General features: G+C 48.7%; 1 protein-coding gene across 1 annotated transcript; it reads right to left on the bottom strand.

Moving 5' to 3' along the window:
• Window positions 1–4,010: 4,010 nt before the first annotated feature.
• LOC140494046 (uncharacterized) lies at window positions 4,011–9,810 on the bottom strand. Its single transcript, XM_072592965.1, has 2 exons — window positions 8,039–9,810; window positions 4,011–4,867 (listed from the first exon to the last, which is right to left on the bottom strand). The coding sequence occupies exons 1-2, from the start codon at window positions 8,985–8,987 to the stop codon at window positions 4,092–4,094; spliced, it is 1,725 nt and encodes a 574-aa protein (XP_072449066.1). The 5' UTR covers window positions 8,988–9,810; the 3' UTR covers window positions 4,011–4,091.
• Between the last annotated feature and the right edge of the window lie 3,574 nt (window positions 9,811–13,384).

The raw sequence follows: 13,384 nt of genomic DNA, 5'->3' as shown, positions 1-13,384 counted from the left end.
GGTGTTGTGGTTATATAATAAACTACTCATCCCTGGGGACTCACACACGGAACTGGTAATGTTAAAGTTTGATGAATAAAACCTGGAATGGAAGCCTGATCTCAGGAACAGAGAACATGACTTTAATTTCTTGCAATCCCATTCACGCATGTCACTTATACAGGGGATGCTACCATCTTTACCCAATCCTGCCTACTTGTGTCTCCAGTACCTGAACCAAATAGCTGACCCTTAATCCGAGAATGACGACCGTGTGGGACACTATCCCTCTGAAGCACATCCTATCAGACCCACACTCCATACCTATTCAGTCCCTTCATTTCCCATGGCTGATCCCAGTAACCTCCACACCTACAGACTGTGGGAGGAAACTCACACAAGCAAAGAGAGAATGTGCAAACTGAACACAGTCACACGAGACTGGGATCGAATCCATATCTTTTGTGCAGAGAGGCAGCAGCGAATCAGGAAGAACACCAAATGCTGTCCTGTCCAGCGACATCCACACCCTGTGGATATATCAGGAAGAATAAAAACACATTCACAACATGGACAACGGTACTTGCGTCTGCATGGACATGATTTGAACCAATCGTTCATCCTGGGTAGATACAAAGACAACGATATCACAGAGAAACCAGCGCAATGCCGGATTCAATTACCTGCTGAAGTGGAATCTCAACTACTCAGTCAAACTGGGGACAGGCTATTCAACAGTCCCGTGTGTGGGAAGGGCTCATTGAGCAGAAGAACCACAGTAACCAACAAGATTACATATCCCAGAAGGAGATCAATTAAACTGTCAATGCTGCTGTTAATCCCAACCAGCTGCCAGTTTCATAGCGTCAAAGTCATAGACTCACACAGCATGAAAACAGGCCTTTCTGTTCTCCCAGCTCATACTGAACATAATGCCAAACTAGGCGAGTCGCATCTGATGGCTCTTGCAACTGCTGAGGGTTAACAATGGCCTTGTGATATTATTACTGCATTGTTAATATGAATGTCCAGATATAATTCTGTGGACACGGGTTCAAACCCTGGCAAGGCAGATGCTGGAATTTTATTTAAATAAATTCCTGGAGTCTAATGATAATGTTGAATCAGTTGTTGTAGATCTGATTCACTAATGCCTGATAGGGAATGAAACTCAAAGTTTGGGAGAAGATTTGTAGCTCGGGTGCTCGTTGTTGTGGTTTCGTTCGCCGACCTGGGAATTTGTCTTGCAAACGTTTCGTCCCCTGTCTAGGTGACATCCTCAGTGCTTGGGAACCTCCTGTGAAGCGCTTCTGTGCTGCTTCCTCCGGCATTTGTAGTGGCCTGTCTCAGCTGCTTCCGGTTGTCAGTTCGAGCTGTCCGCTGTAGTGGCCGGTATATTGGGTCCAGGTCGATGTGTTTGTTGATAGAGTCTGTGGATGAGTGCCATGCCTCTAGGAATTCCCTGGCTGTTCTCTGTTTGGCTTGCCCTATAATGGTGTGCGAGATAAGTGGCTGTCCAGCCCCATCTACGGCACTTTTTATTTCCCTTCCCAGGAACAAAGACACGGAGGAGTCTGTCCAAAACTTTTTCATTCAACTTTGCAAAGTCGGGTGTTGTTCCCAAAGGTACACACACACAAGCATAGTAATCTCCACACATTATATACATGTATATGTGGGCTGGGTCTACTACTGCTGCCTTGACCAACGAGTGCTCGGATTCCCCACTGTTTTCCTTATTTGGGTTCTGGTGCCTGGGATTATTTTGTTATTCCCTTGGCCAATCAGTGTTTGAGCTTCCCATTCTTCCCTTATATGGATGATGTTGTACAACTGTGGTTAAGGGCGGCCTCTCAACTATCGAGGAAAGCTGTTACAACTGTTTCATTCATATAAACGTGGGGGAGGTCCGGCAACAGTTTCGAGTGTCTGCTTGTGTTTACTATAAGGTAGAAAAGACTAAAAGGCAGCTCACCGTCTACCCCCTACATGCTTGTGTTTACTATGAGGTAGTAAAGACTAAAAGGCAGCTAACCGTTTAAAAATTACACTACCCCCTACAAATCCCCCGTGTCTTTTCTTACGGCCTGTAATTTTTCAACCGTAAGTTTCTTCCCCAGGGCATTTAATAACTCCCAAGGTTGTTCATCAAACTGCCCGTCTCTAATACTACCCCCGCCCAAGAGGGATTCACGTTGTTCCATCTAGAGATTTATTCGTTCAACCTGCCCATAGGGAACATCCTTCTTAGTAAGGGCGGTTTCGATCAGTCGTTGAGTTAATCCCCGGACACAGGGAATAACGCCACACCCAAGGGCAGTGAGTACCCCTGCCACCACTATACATGAGACAAGAAAGGGAACGACCACCCCCCGTCCATTTACCGAACCAAGCTTCCAACCAGTCCGTGAGGCCAGAGTCGATGCCCGAGTTTTCGGCCAGTTCGTCCGCCAATGTGGTGAGTCCATCCAAGGCGCGGGTGATGGACCCATCAGGGGCTGTGTTGTTGGGGATGAAAGTGCAGCACTGAGTGCCTATCATGACACAAACACCCCCCTTCTCTGCCAACATCATGTCTAAGGCCAACCTATTTTCCCACGCCATCCTACTAGTGGCGTCCAGTTGTTCTGCTATTCCATTCACTGCATCCCGGGTATAATTAATGAACCTCTGCTGATTGTAGTAAATATAATTAATCCAATCCACATTCTTATTGATGGTCACCCACCAGAACAGTGACGACTGAAAACCTGCCGCTATCTGGTTCCTAGCCTTGTATTCGTCAGGAACACCCCTGGGGACCCCTATGGCATCTAAATATATGTTATCATCGAAAGAGGTCTCCAAAGCTCTCTCAGTTCTTCCACTAGAACGGGGTTGCTCTTGTTTTTCGAATACCAGGGTGAATGGGATGGCCAATTGAATGATTGCACAAGTGCCCGTCCATTTTTGGGGCAGGGTCGGTCGCAGAACCCTCCCACCACAGTACCACCAGAGGTCTGCCCTAGGCACATGAATGTGGGAGTAATTCCCACCCCCGGTAGTTTCATTGACCAGCCGAATTGAGCCGCTGCACTTGTCTAATGTCCCCACATCGTCGTCCCACTGTAGTCCCGTCCGAGAGACGCAGGCCTGGTGCGTACCCGTTACCCCTGAGAATGATGGCGGGCGGGGCGCCCCCTCAGACCTGACAGGGGGGAAACTTCAAACTCAAGGGTCGACAAGTGGGGTCGTTCCAGGCCACTCGGTCCTGGTACAGCCTTATCATGCAGTCCATGGCTCGTGGGTGTTTCTCCCATCCCAACGGGAATGGGACCACCTGAGGGTTAGGGCGGGCACTCGTGCATGCGTAGCAATCACTCTTTTTCATGCTCCTCACAGTATATTTGACCCATTCCATCCAGGCATTCGCCTCCCCGTATCCCGTTTCTATTTCAAAGGTCTTTTCCAAATCCGTCGTCTCAATTATTCTGATCTTTTCCTGCTTATCAGTGGTGGATGAGGCCCCAGACTCAGCTTCAATGACCGTGATATATGTGCAGCACAGCTGCATCCCCCCCCCATCCTGCCTGGCCCCCAACTCTAATACCCAGTATTGTTCTATTAAGGCTCACCTCGTTCTTTTCCAAGTTCTTTATGGTCAGATAGAGCGGATTGCACTGATTCTGCCCACAATCTCATCCAGGGGTGATGGGATCACGGACAACTGACACCATAGCCTGGACCCCGGGGGCTGGAGGCCTATTTAGGCCTTCCCTACCATGCAATTGTAATACTAACGTCTGACCCTGGAATCCCCTTTCTCTCTCTAGGTTCCGCTTAGTTTGATTCAGTTGACTTTTAGTCCTACAGGGCACCAACTCACATAGGTCTAAGCTAAATGTCTGTGTTGATTGGTTGGCAAGCACGGAGATGGTGAACCACTGACGGTCCTCTGCTTGTTTTTTCCAGAGGCCAAATTGGGTAACACGCACACTATGACCCAGCCCAAGGATAATGGCATAGCAATTTAACAATACGATTGACCGCATTTTTTTTTTCGCGACACCCGTAGCCCAAGGGCACAGTTCCTTTAGACTCGCAAAAGTCCGATTAGTTCGTTCTCAGGGTCTCTATTCCTTAGATGCCTTTGTCAGAGAGGTTCGTTCGTCCTCCGTCGGTTGTGGCACTGGTCCCTTGACTCGAGTGTAATGTGTCCAGCCCTTTTCGGCCGTACGGACAGCCGTTTCGGTCGTCAAAAGTACCAGGAAGGGACCGTCCCAAGTTGGTTCGAGGGTACGTTCCTTCCAGCTTTTAATCAGGACCCACTGACCCGGCTTGACGGTGTGCACCGCAAACTCGAGGGGCGGCGTCTGTGCCAAAAGTCCCTGTTGGCGTAAACGAGATAGAGCAGACCCCAGAGCCACCACATATTTTTGCACAAACATATCCCGAGACTCAAATACAGGAGGTTCCCCCTTCGGCCCATGGAACGGGAGGCCAAATAACATTTCGAAAGGGGAGACGCCCAAATCCCGCCTTGGCTGGGTGCGAATTTGCAACAGGGCAAGGGGTAGGCATTTGGTCCAAGGCAGGCCGATTTCACTAGTGAGCTTGGTTAGCTGCTTTTTGATGGTCTGGTTCATTCTTTCGACCTTGCCCGAGGAGGAGGGATGCCAGGGGGTGTGCAAATCCCAGTCAATCCCCATTGCTTGCACTACATTCTGGAGGACGGTCAAGGTGAAGTGGCTCCCCTGGTCAGAGTCAATAGCGCGGGGTAGCCCAAATCGTGGGATGATTTGCTCGAATAGAATCTTGCTAACCTGAGTTGCCGTTGCCGTGGTAGTGGGGAAAGCTTCCACCCATCCTGTCAGGTGATCTACCACTACTAATAGATACTTCAGGCGACCTATGGGGGGGAGCTCAGTGTAATCTACCTGGATATACTCAAACGGCCTTTGGGCCGGACTCCTACCCCCTTGTCTTGCATGCTGCCGCAGCCCCCTTTTGTTAATCTTTCGACATGTTATGCAATCTCCTGTGACCTGCTTGGCTACCGTGTACAGACCAGGGTGAGCATATCGGCGCAGGAAGGCATCGCACAGTGCCTGGGCGCCCCAGTGACCCCCTTGGTGTAAACGGGCAATAATGTCCCGCGTCAACGGTCGATTTAGTAGCTGGCGGCCATCGGGTAAGGTCCACTTGCCTTCCCTATCCTTTGTACCCGCCAGAGACGCAAGAAGAGTTTCTTCTTTGTCAGTAAACGTGGGCACTTCGGTAATTTCGGATATCTGTGGAATCCTTACCAGGCAGTTTATTACTTCCTTCCCCATCCCAGCCAATTTTGCCTGTTCATCTGCCAATTGATTCCCCAGGGTCTCTATTTTATCATCTTTCTGGTGTCCTTTCACATGTACTACAGCAATCTCTTGTGGCAGCAACAAATCCTCCAAGATCATGGCTACTAGTTCCTCGTGGACCAACTCCTTTCCTCTACTATTTATCATTCCCCTTTCTTTCCAGATCTTCCCAAAGGTGTGTACGACCCCAAAGGCATACTTAGAGTCAGTGTAGATTGTCCCGGCTATTCCCTTTAAATTCCTCAGAGCCCGGTGCAAGGCGTACAATTCGCACGTTTGTGCGGACCAGGCATTCGGTAGCCGTCCACTTTCCACTAATTCCCAACCAGTCTCACTAATGACTGCATAACCGTTGTGTCTCTTCCCATCTATCACTCGAGAGGACCCATCAATGTACCACCGCCTTCCTTCATGTAAGGGGGTATCCCTCAGATCTTCCCTCACTTTACTCTGGTACTCTATTATGTCTGAACAGCAGTGTTCCAGTTCCTCCTCCCCTTCCCCTTTCCAAAGAAAGTCCGCCGGGTTCTGGCAGCCCCCGACTTCTATTCGGAGGTCTTCTCGGTCTAACAATATGGCTTCATATTTCAGAATTCTCGAGTCAGTCAGCCACCTCCCGGCCTTCTGTTTCAGGATAGTTCTAACCTGGTGGGGAGTAGTGACTGTCAAGGGGGCCCCGAAAGTCAACTTCCTGCTTTCCTCTACCAGCTTTGCCGTGGCTGCCACCGCTTGGACACACTCCGGCCACCCTCGGGAGACTGGATCCAGAATGTTTGACAGGAAAGCCACGGGCTTCCTTTTACCCCCCCCCCCCCCCCCCCAGTCCTGGGTCAATACTCCAAGAGCGGTTCCCTTTCTGGAGTTCACAAAGAGGCGAAATGTCTTACTAAAATCCGGCAAGCTTAAAACAGGTGCGGCCATCAATTTTCCTTTTAGGATTTCAATTAACTTTTTCTCCTCCTCCTCCCATTTTATTCTGTTGGGTGCCTCCTCAATGAGTTTTAGGTACAAGTCTTTAGTAAGGGGGGCATAGTCGTCTATCCATAACCGACAATAGCCTAAGAGTCCCAAGAACTTCCGCAACTCCCTCTTGGTCGTTGGGAGGCCTAGTTCGATTATTGCCCGCACTCTTTCCGGACTTATTCGTTTCTGTCCCTGGCTTATCAAGTGTCCTAGGTACTTAACCTCTTTCTCGACATATTGGAGCTTCTTCTGACTCACTCTTAACCCCTTCTCAGCTAGGTAATTTAACAGGGCATTAGTCCCAAGTAGGACGTCCTCCTCCGCCGGTCCGGATAAAAGGAGATCGTCCACGTATTGTATAAGCTTAAGGGCCGGGGACAAGGTTAGTCCCTCCAATAATTGTTCCAGAATCTGCCCGAACAGAGTCGGGGACTCAGTGAATCCTTGGGGGAGTACGGTCCACCTGTGCTGTTGTTTTCTGCCAGTATCAGGATCCTCCCATTCAAAAGCAAAAAGATCCCGACTGTCCTTGTCCAGGGGACACGCCCAGAAGGCATCCTTTAAGTCTATAACACTAAACCAGCCGTGGTCCGGGGGGATTCGCCCCAGAATAGTGTATGGGTTTGGTACCACAGGGTGCCGTACTTGGACAATTTTATTTACTTCCCTTAGGTCTTGGACCATTCGGTAGCTCCCATCCGACTTCCGGACCGGCAGGATGAGGGAATTGTATCGTGACATACAGGGCTCTACCAATCCATCTTTTATTCGGTCTTCCATAACTGTCTTCAGGCCCTGTCTCCCTTCCCAAGAGATGGGGTATTGGCGCACTCTGACGTCGGGGCTCTGGGGCTTTAATTTTACCTCCACAGGTCGAATTGCGAGTCCTCCCTGGTTCCCTTTGGCGACCCAAACCCTAGGGTCTATCTCTGTCAATCGGGACTCACTAAGGTATGACATGGTAACGGCTAATTCTTCCTCTTCTCCCACTTCTATTCGCAATCCGAAACGGACTATCAAATCCCGTCCCAACAACCCATAGGGAAGATGGGGGAGGTGAAGGAGTTCCACCTGGATCTCCTCCTCCTCCAGCCGCAAGGGTTGTGGTTCGAATATTTTCGCATTTAAAAAAAACCCCACCCTTAACACCTAAAATGTTTAATGTTTTAGCTTGGAAGCCAACCCCCCTCGGATGGAGGGGAATTGAGGACCTGCCAGCGCCTGTGTCAACTAAGAAGGTAACATCTTGTCTAAATGGGCCCACCCGTAAATTTACCAGGGGTTCTTGGTAGGCCCGTGTTTCAATCCTCCCCTGACTTCCCTAATCCATTTGTTCACACTCCATTTCATACATCATTTCTCTTTCCCTTTTAAACTCGGGACAATCCCTTTTGAAGTGTCCCAGTTTCCCGCAATGGTAACATCCGGCCTTCTGAGGGCGCTCAATTCCATAAGATCCTCCTCTCTCACTTCTGCCCCGTCTCGCTTCTCTCCCTCTCCAACTTTTCTTCGGCGTTCCTCTCTCCACCCCATAATCTCCCTTATTACATCCCTCTGAACGTACACCTTCTGTGCTTCCCGTAATAATTCTGCAACATCCTTTTCAGCCCAAACCTCCACTTTCTGTAATTTCTTCTGAATGTCAGGCCATGACTTCGTCACAAAGTGCACCTTAAGCATGCTCTTGCCTATTTCCCCATCGGGGTCTAAACCTGAATACTTTCGCATGGACTCCCGCAAACGGTCTAAAAACTCACTCGGGGATTCATCCTTTTTCTGTCCAACTTCAAATGCTTTTGCTAAATTCCGCTGTTTGGGCACGCAGGTTTGGATCCCCCTGATTATAAGGCTTCTGAGGTCTGTCATATTGGCCCGTCCCCCCGCATCGTTATGATCCCACCGGGGGTCCTCTAAGGGGTACTTCTGCTCTCCACGCTGAGGGCCGTCCTGATGCTCCCTATCCCAAATGGCCATTGCACTATTCCGGATCATAACAATTTCATCGTAATTAAATAGTATTCTCATCATGGCCTGCAGTTCAGCCCATGTGTATATACTGGGCCCCAGAAATTGGTCCAGTTGTATTCCCACACTGATGGGGTCGTCCAGTAGACGGGGTAGTTCATTACGGAGTTGCCGGATATCCCCAGAATTTAAAGGTTGTACTACGAACCCGGTCCGTTCGTTCCCAAACGGCACCTCTCGTAAGGGGTTCAGCTGTTCCATATTGTCACTCCTCCCAGCTCTCAATCCCTCTTCTCGACCTCTCCGCATCTCGAATCGGACTGATTTCCTAGTGCCTGGGGTGAGTTCTGTGCCCCCTCCTGTGCCCCCCCCAGCAGTCCCTTCCTCACTGGTCGTAGCCTGCTGGGACTCGGAATTATCCGTCGCAGGAGGGAGGTCCGCGCTGGACGCCTGGTCGTGCGCGGGTGGTATATACGGGGGCGGGGAAGACCGTGGCAAACCGTCAGTGAGGATGTCCCAAGACTTCTGGGGCTTCCTCGGGTCTGTTTGGGGAATCAGAGGATAGAGACGCGTGGGACTCTCGCCGTCGCCCGCCAACCAGGCGGCGGCGTATTTGCTCTCCTCTGGGTCAAACGGTTGTTTTCTGTTAACATATACATTTAGGATTTGACACACCCAGTCTTCATCAGACCCATACTCGGGCCAAACTACCGAGGGGGCGCGGATAGGTTCTTTGGTCATATAAAACAACAATATTTTATCATGGTCTCTTTCTTTAAGTCCTTCGTTCTACTACTGTCCGTCCATAGACTTAACTTCAGACCTAATGGACTATCGGGGGGTATTTCTTTCCCATTTGCAGTCGTCCCTGACTTTTCCTTAGTAAATCTAGAAGTCTGATTTCCCATGGTCTATCTTCGGTCCTGGTCTTAAACGCCCAAAGCGTTTTCACAGATGACCGTCAAAACCACAATTTCCCGTGGTTTATCTTCAGTCCTGGTCTTAAACGCCCAAAGCGTTTTCACAGATGACCGTCAAAACCACGATTTCCCGTGGTTTATCTTCGGTCCTGGTCTTAAACGCCCAAAGCGTTTTCACAGATGACCGTCAAAACCACGCGGCCAACAAGGAAGAACAAAAGAATCTCTTACCTTGATCCGTGCACGGAGTTGTCTGGCCTTTTTAAATGTGTGTACCCCCGTGTATAGTCACTAACCGGTCGTCCCAGCACTCGTCCGTGTGTTCCTTTTCCAGGATTCAAAATTATTTTTAAATGAGCCGGGTCACATCCTCTCTTGGCCGACGGCCAACGGACCAAGCCGATCAGTGAGAAGTATAAATATATACTAGACGCGTCTTTGTTGTAATCAGGCTTGATCCGTGAGCCGAAGAGACTGCCCCCCCCCGGCAATAATTCTTTCATCCCGGAGGAGCCCCCAATTGTGCGAGATAAGTGGCTGTCCAGCCCCATCTACGGCACTTTTTATTTCCCTTCCCAGGAACAAAGACACGGAGGAGTCTGTCCAAAACTTTTTCATTCAACTTTGCAAAGTCGGGTGTTGTTCCCAAAGGTACACACACACAAGCATAGTAATTTCCACACATTATATACATGTATATGTGGGCTGGGTCTACTACTGCTGCCTTGACCAACGAGTGCTCGGATTCCCCACTGTTTTCCTTATTTGGGTTCTGGTGCCTGGGATTATTTTGTTATTCCCTTGGCCAATCAGTGTTTGAGCTTCCCATTCTTCCCTTATATGGATGATGTTGTACAACTGTGGTTAAGGGCGGCCTCTCAACTATCGAGGAAAGCTGTTACAACTGTTTCATTCATATAAACGTGGGGGAGGTCCGGCAACAGTTTCGAGTGTCTGCTTGTGTTTACTATAAGGTAGAAAAGACTAAAAGGCAGCTCACCGTCTACCCCCTACATGCTTGTGTTTACTATGAGGTAGAAAAGACTAAAAGGCAGCTAACCGTTTAAAAATTACACTGCCCCCTACAATGGTAGTGTTGTCCCAGTCGAATTCATGTTGCTTGTCGTCTGTGTCTGGCTGGTTTGTGACTCCAGATCCATAATATCGTGCTTGACTCTGATCTTCCCTCTGGGCAATAAATGATGTACTAGGCATGAATGAATAGCTTTTGTTAATCCCACTGATACTTTCCAATTCATTTATCGATCCAAATAGCCTGTAAATATTGCAAATGTACTTTCATTCATCACTGCCTCAGGAAGTGAATTGCACACATAAACCATCCTCTGTTAAAAAAAAGCCTCTCTTGTCTAATTGTAAATCCCTCTTTTCACTTTAAACATTTGCCCTCTCGTACTGAGGGCCCCCCTCCTTGGAGAAAAGACAGTTAAAGTTAACTCTAGCCGAACTCTCAATAATTTATACATTTCTATCACGTCGCCTTTCAAACTCCAGTGCTCGAGTGAAAATATTCTCAGCCGATCCAACCTTTCGTTATAACTCAAACCTTCCCCACTAGCCATACACAGGTATCCCTGTTCTAAACCTACCCCAGCTGAATAATTTCCTTGCTTTTACTGGGCGGCAAGAACTGGACACAGTTTTCCAGAAGACGCATCACCCAATGTCCTATTCTACTTCAAAATAACGTACCAACCCCTACGCTCAAAGGACTGCGCAACGAAGGCGAGATGACATTTTTTAACCATTCTGTCTATATATGAAGCAAACTAAAATTAATTATGTACTTGCATTCCTGGCCTGTGTGTTCCATAGCACGATGCGACGCCCGATCATTAATTGTATAAGCCCTACTCTTATTTGATGTAGCAAAATGCAATACCTTCTATTTATCCAGATTGAACTTCATGTGACATTTTTCAACCCAAAGACGCAATGGATTAAGATCCTTCTGGAATCTTAGATCACCTTCTTTACAGTCTCCAATTCTGCTGTCCTCTGCAAGCTTATGAACCATGGCTTCTATGAGTTCTATTGTTTACTCATATAGGTAAACGATTTTTAATTGTTTGTCGTGGCCATCATTTAGCTGTTTGTAAATCAGGTAACAATTAGTCATGTCGTTAACCATGAGGAAGAAAGCCATAGACTGCAGGGAGATTGGAAACAATTGGCAAGAAAATGTGCTGAAAGGAATTCAATCCAGTGAAGTGGGTGATAATGAATTTGAGGACGCACAATGAGTAAAGTGTGAATACTGAGTGGTTTAAAGTAATAAAAGAGAAATTGGAGTAGACATTCACGAATGTTTGAAGGTGATTGGACAAGGTATCATGTGATCTCGATGGGTTGGAGATACTTTCTGTTCTTGACGGCAGGTGGGAATATAAGAGCAGGGAAATGATGCTGGAACTTCAGCAACGGCCGATTCGAGATCAATGGACAGGGTAATCAGATGGACGGAAGTGCGTCCTGCAGGTGCTGGAAATCAGAATCAAGAATAGAGTGGTGCTGAAGGAGCACAGCAGGTCAGGCAGCATCCGAGTTGCAGAAAAAACTAACGTTTCGGCAAACGCCCTTTATAAGGAAAAAAGGTGGGAGCCTCGTGGGTGGAGCGATAAACGGGAGGACTGGGTCTGGGAAGAATTTAGCTGAGAGTGCAAGAGGTGGATAGAGATGGGGTTAAAGGTGATAGGTCGGAGAAGAGGGTGGAGCGGATAGGTGGAAAGGAAGATAGACAAGTGGAACAGGTCAGTAGGATGGTGGCAAGTTAGAAAGTTGCAACTTGGATAAGGTGACCGTGGAGAGATGAGGAAACTGGTGAAGACCACGTTGATGCCCTGGGTTTGAGGGTCCCGAGGTGGAAGATCTGGCGTCTGGTGGTGAGGGAATGGCGGTGGAGGAGACCCAGGAACTGCATGTCCTTGAGAGAGTCGGGGGACGTGGTATTTGATGTTTTTGGTCATGGGGCGTTGGAGTTGAATGTTGCGGGTTCCCTGGAAATGTTCTCTGAAGCGGTCTCCGAGAATGTGTCTGTTGGCCCCAATGTAGAGGAGACCACATCGCAAGCAACAGATGCAATAAACGACATGTGTGGAAGTGCACACGGACATTTGATGGATGTGGAAGGCTCATTGGAGCCTTGGAAGGATGTGAGAGGGAAGATGTGGGTGCAGGTTTTGCAATTCCTGTGGTGGCAGGGAAGGTGCCGTGAGGGGAGGGTGGGTTTTTGGAGGGCGTCGAGTTGACTAGGTAGTCGTGGAGGAAAGATTATTTGTGAAAAGTGGATAGGGGTGGGGAGGGAAATATAAATTTCCCTGTCACTGCAGGAATTCCAAAACCTGCACCCACATCTACCTCCTCACCTCTATCCAAGGCTCCAATGGAGGCTTCCACGTCCATCAAAGTTTCTCCTGCACTTCCACACATGCCAGTTCTTATATACGTTCCGCCCGATGCGGTCTCCTCTAAGTTAGAGAGAAGAGATGTGTTCTCACACAACACTTCAGAGAATATCTCCAGAATACCCGCAAGAATGAACCCCAGTGCCACATGGCTAAACATTTCAACTCCTCCTCCCACTCTCCCGAGGACATGCAGGTCCTGGGCCTCCTGTATTGCCACTGCCTCACAACCCGATGCCTGGAGGAAGAAAGCCTCATCATCTGCCTCGGGACCCTTCAATCCCATGGCATCATTTTGGACTTCACCCGTTGCCTCATTTCCCCTCCCCCTACCTTACCCCAGTTCCCACCTTCCAGCTCAACACCGTCCGCCTGACCTGTCCCACCTGTGCATTTTCATTCCCACCTATCCATCCCACCTACTTCTCTGACATATCATGTTCACCCCACACCCGCATCCACTTACAGCACTCTCAGCTACCTTCTCCCCAGCCCCACACCCTTCCCATTTCTCTCTCCCTCCCATGTGCTCCCAGTCTCATTCCTGAAACCTTTGCCTGAAACGTCCATTTTTCCTGCTCCTCAGATGCTGCCGGACCTGCTGTGCTTCTCCAACACCACTCTAATCTTGACGGGAGTCAGTTGATTGAGAGGATTTTCAGATATTTTCTATTGTTGACCACAGGCTGTGGATGATATCAGAACTTTCGCAACCACCAGTTTAGGGAACAGCTAAAGGACTGAGCACAAGTCTGGTCATGGCATAAATCAACATTTTTCTTAAAATTGTAAG

This window comes from Chiloscyllium punctatum, chromosome 23 (genome assembly GCF_047496795.1).
Source record: "Chiloscyllium punctatum isolate Juve2018m chromosome 23, sChiPun1.3, whole genome shotgun sequence".
In the NCBI taxonomy this organism is placed as follows: domain Eukaryota; kingdom Metazoa; phylum Chordata; class Chondrichthyes; order Orectolobiformes; family Hemiscylliidae; genus Chiloscyllium; species Chiloscyllium punctatum.
This window is presented reverse-complemented; position numbering and strand designations above follow the sequence as displayed.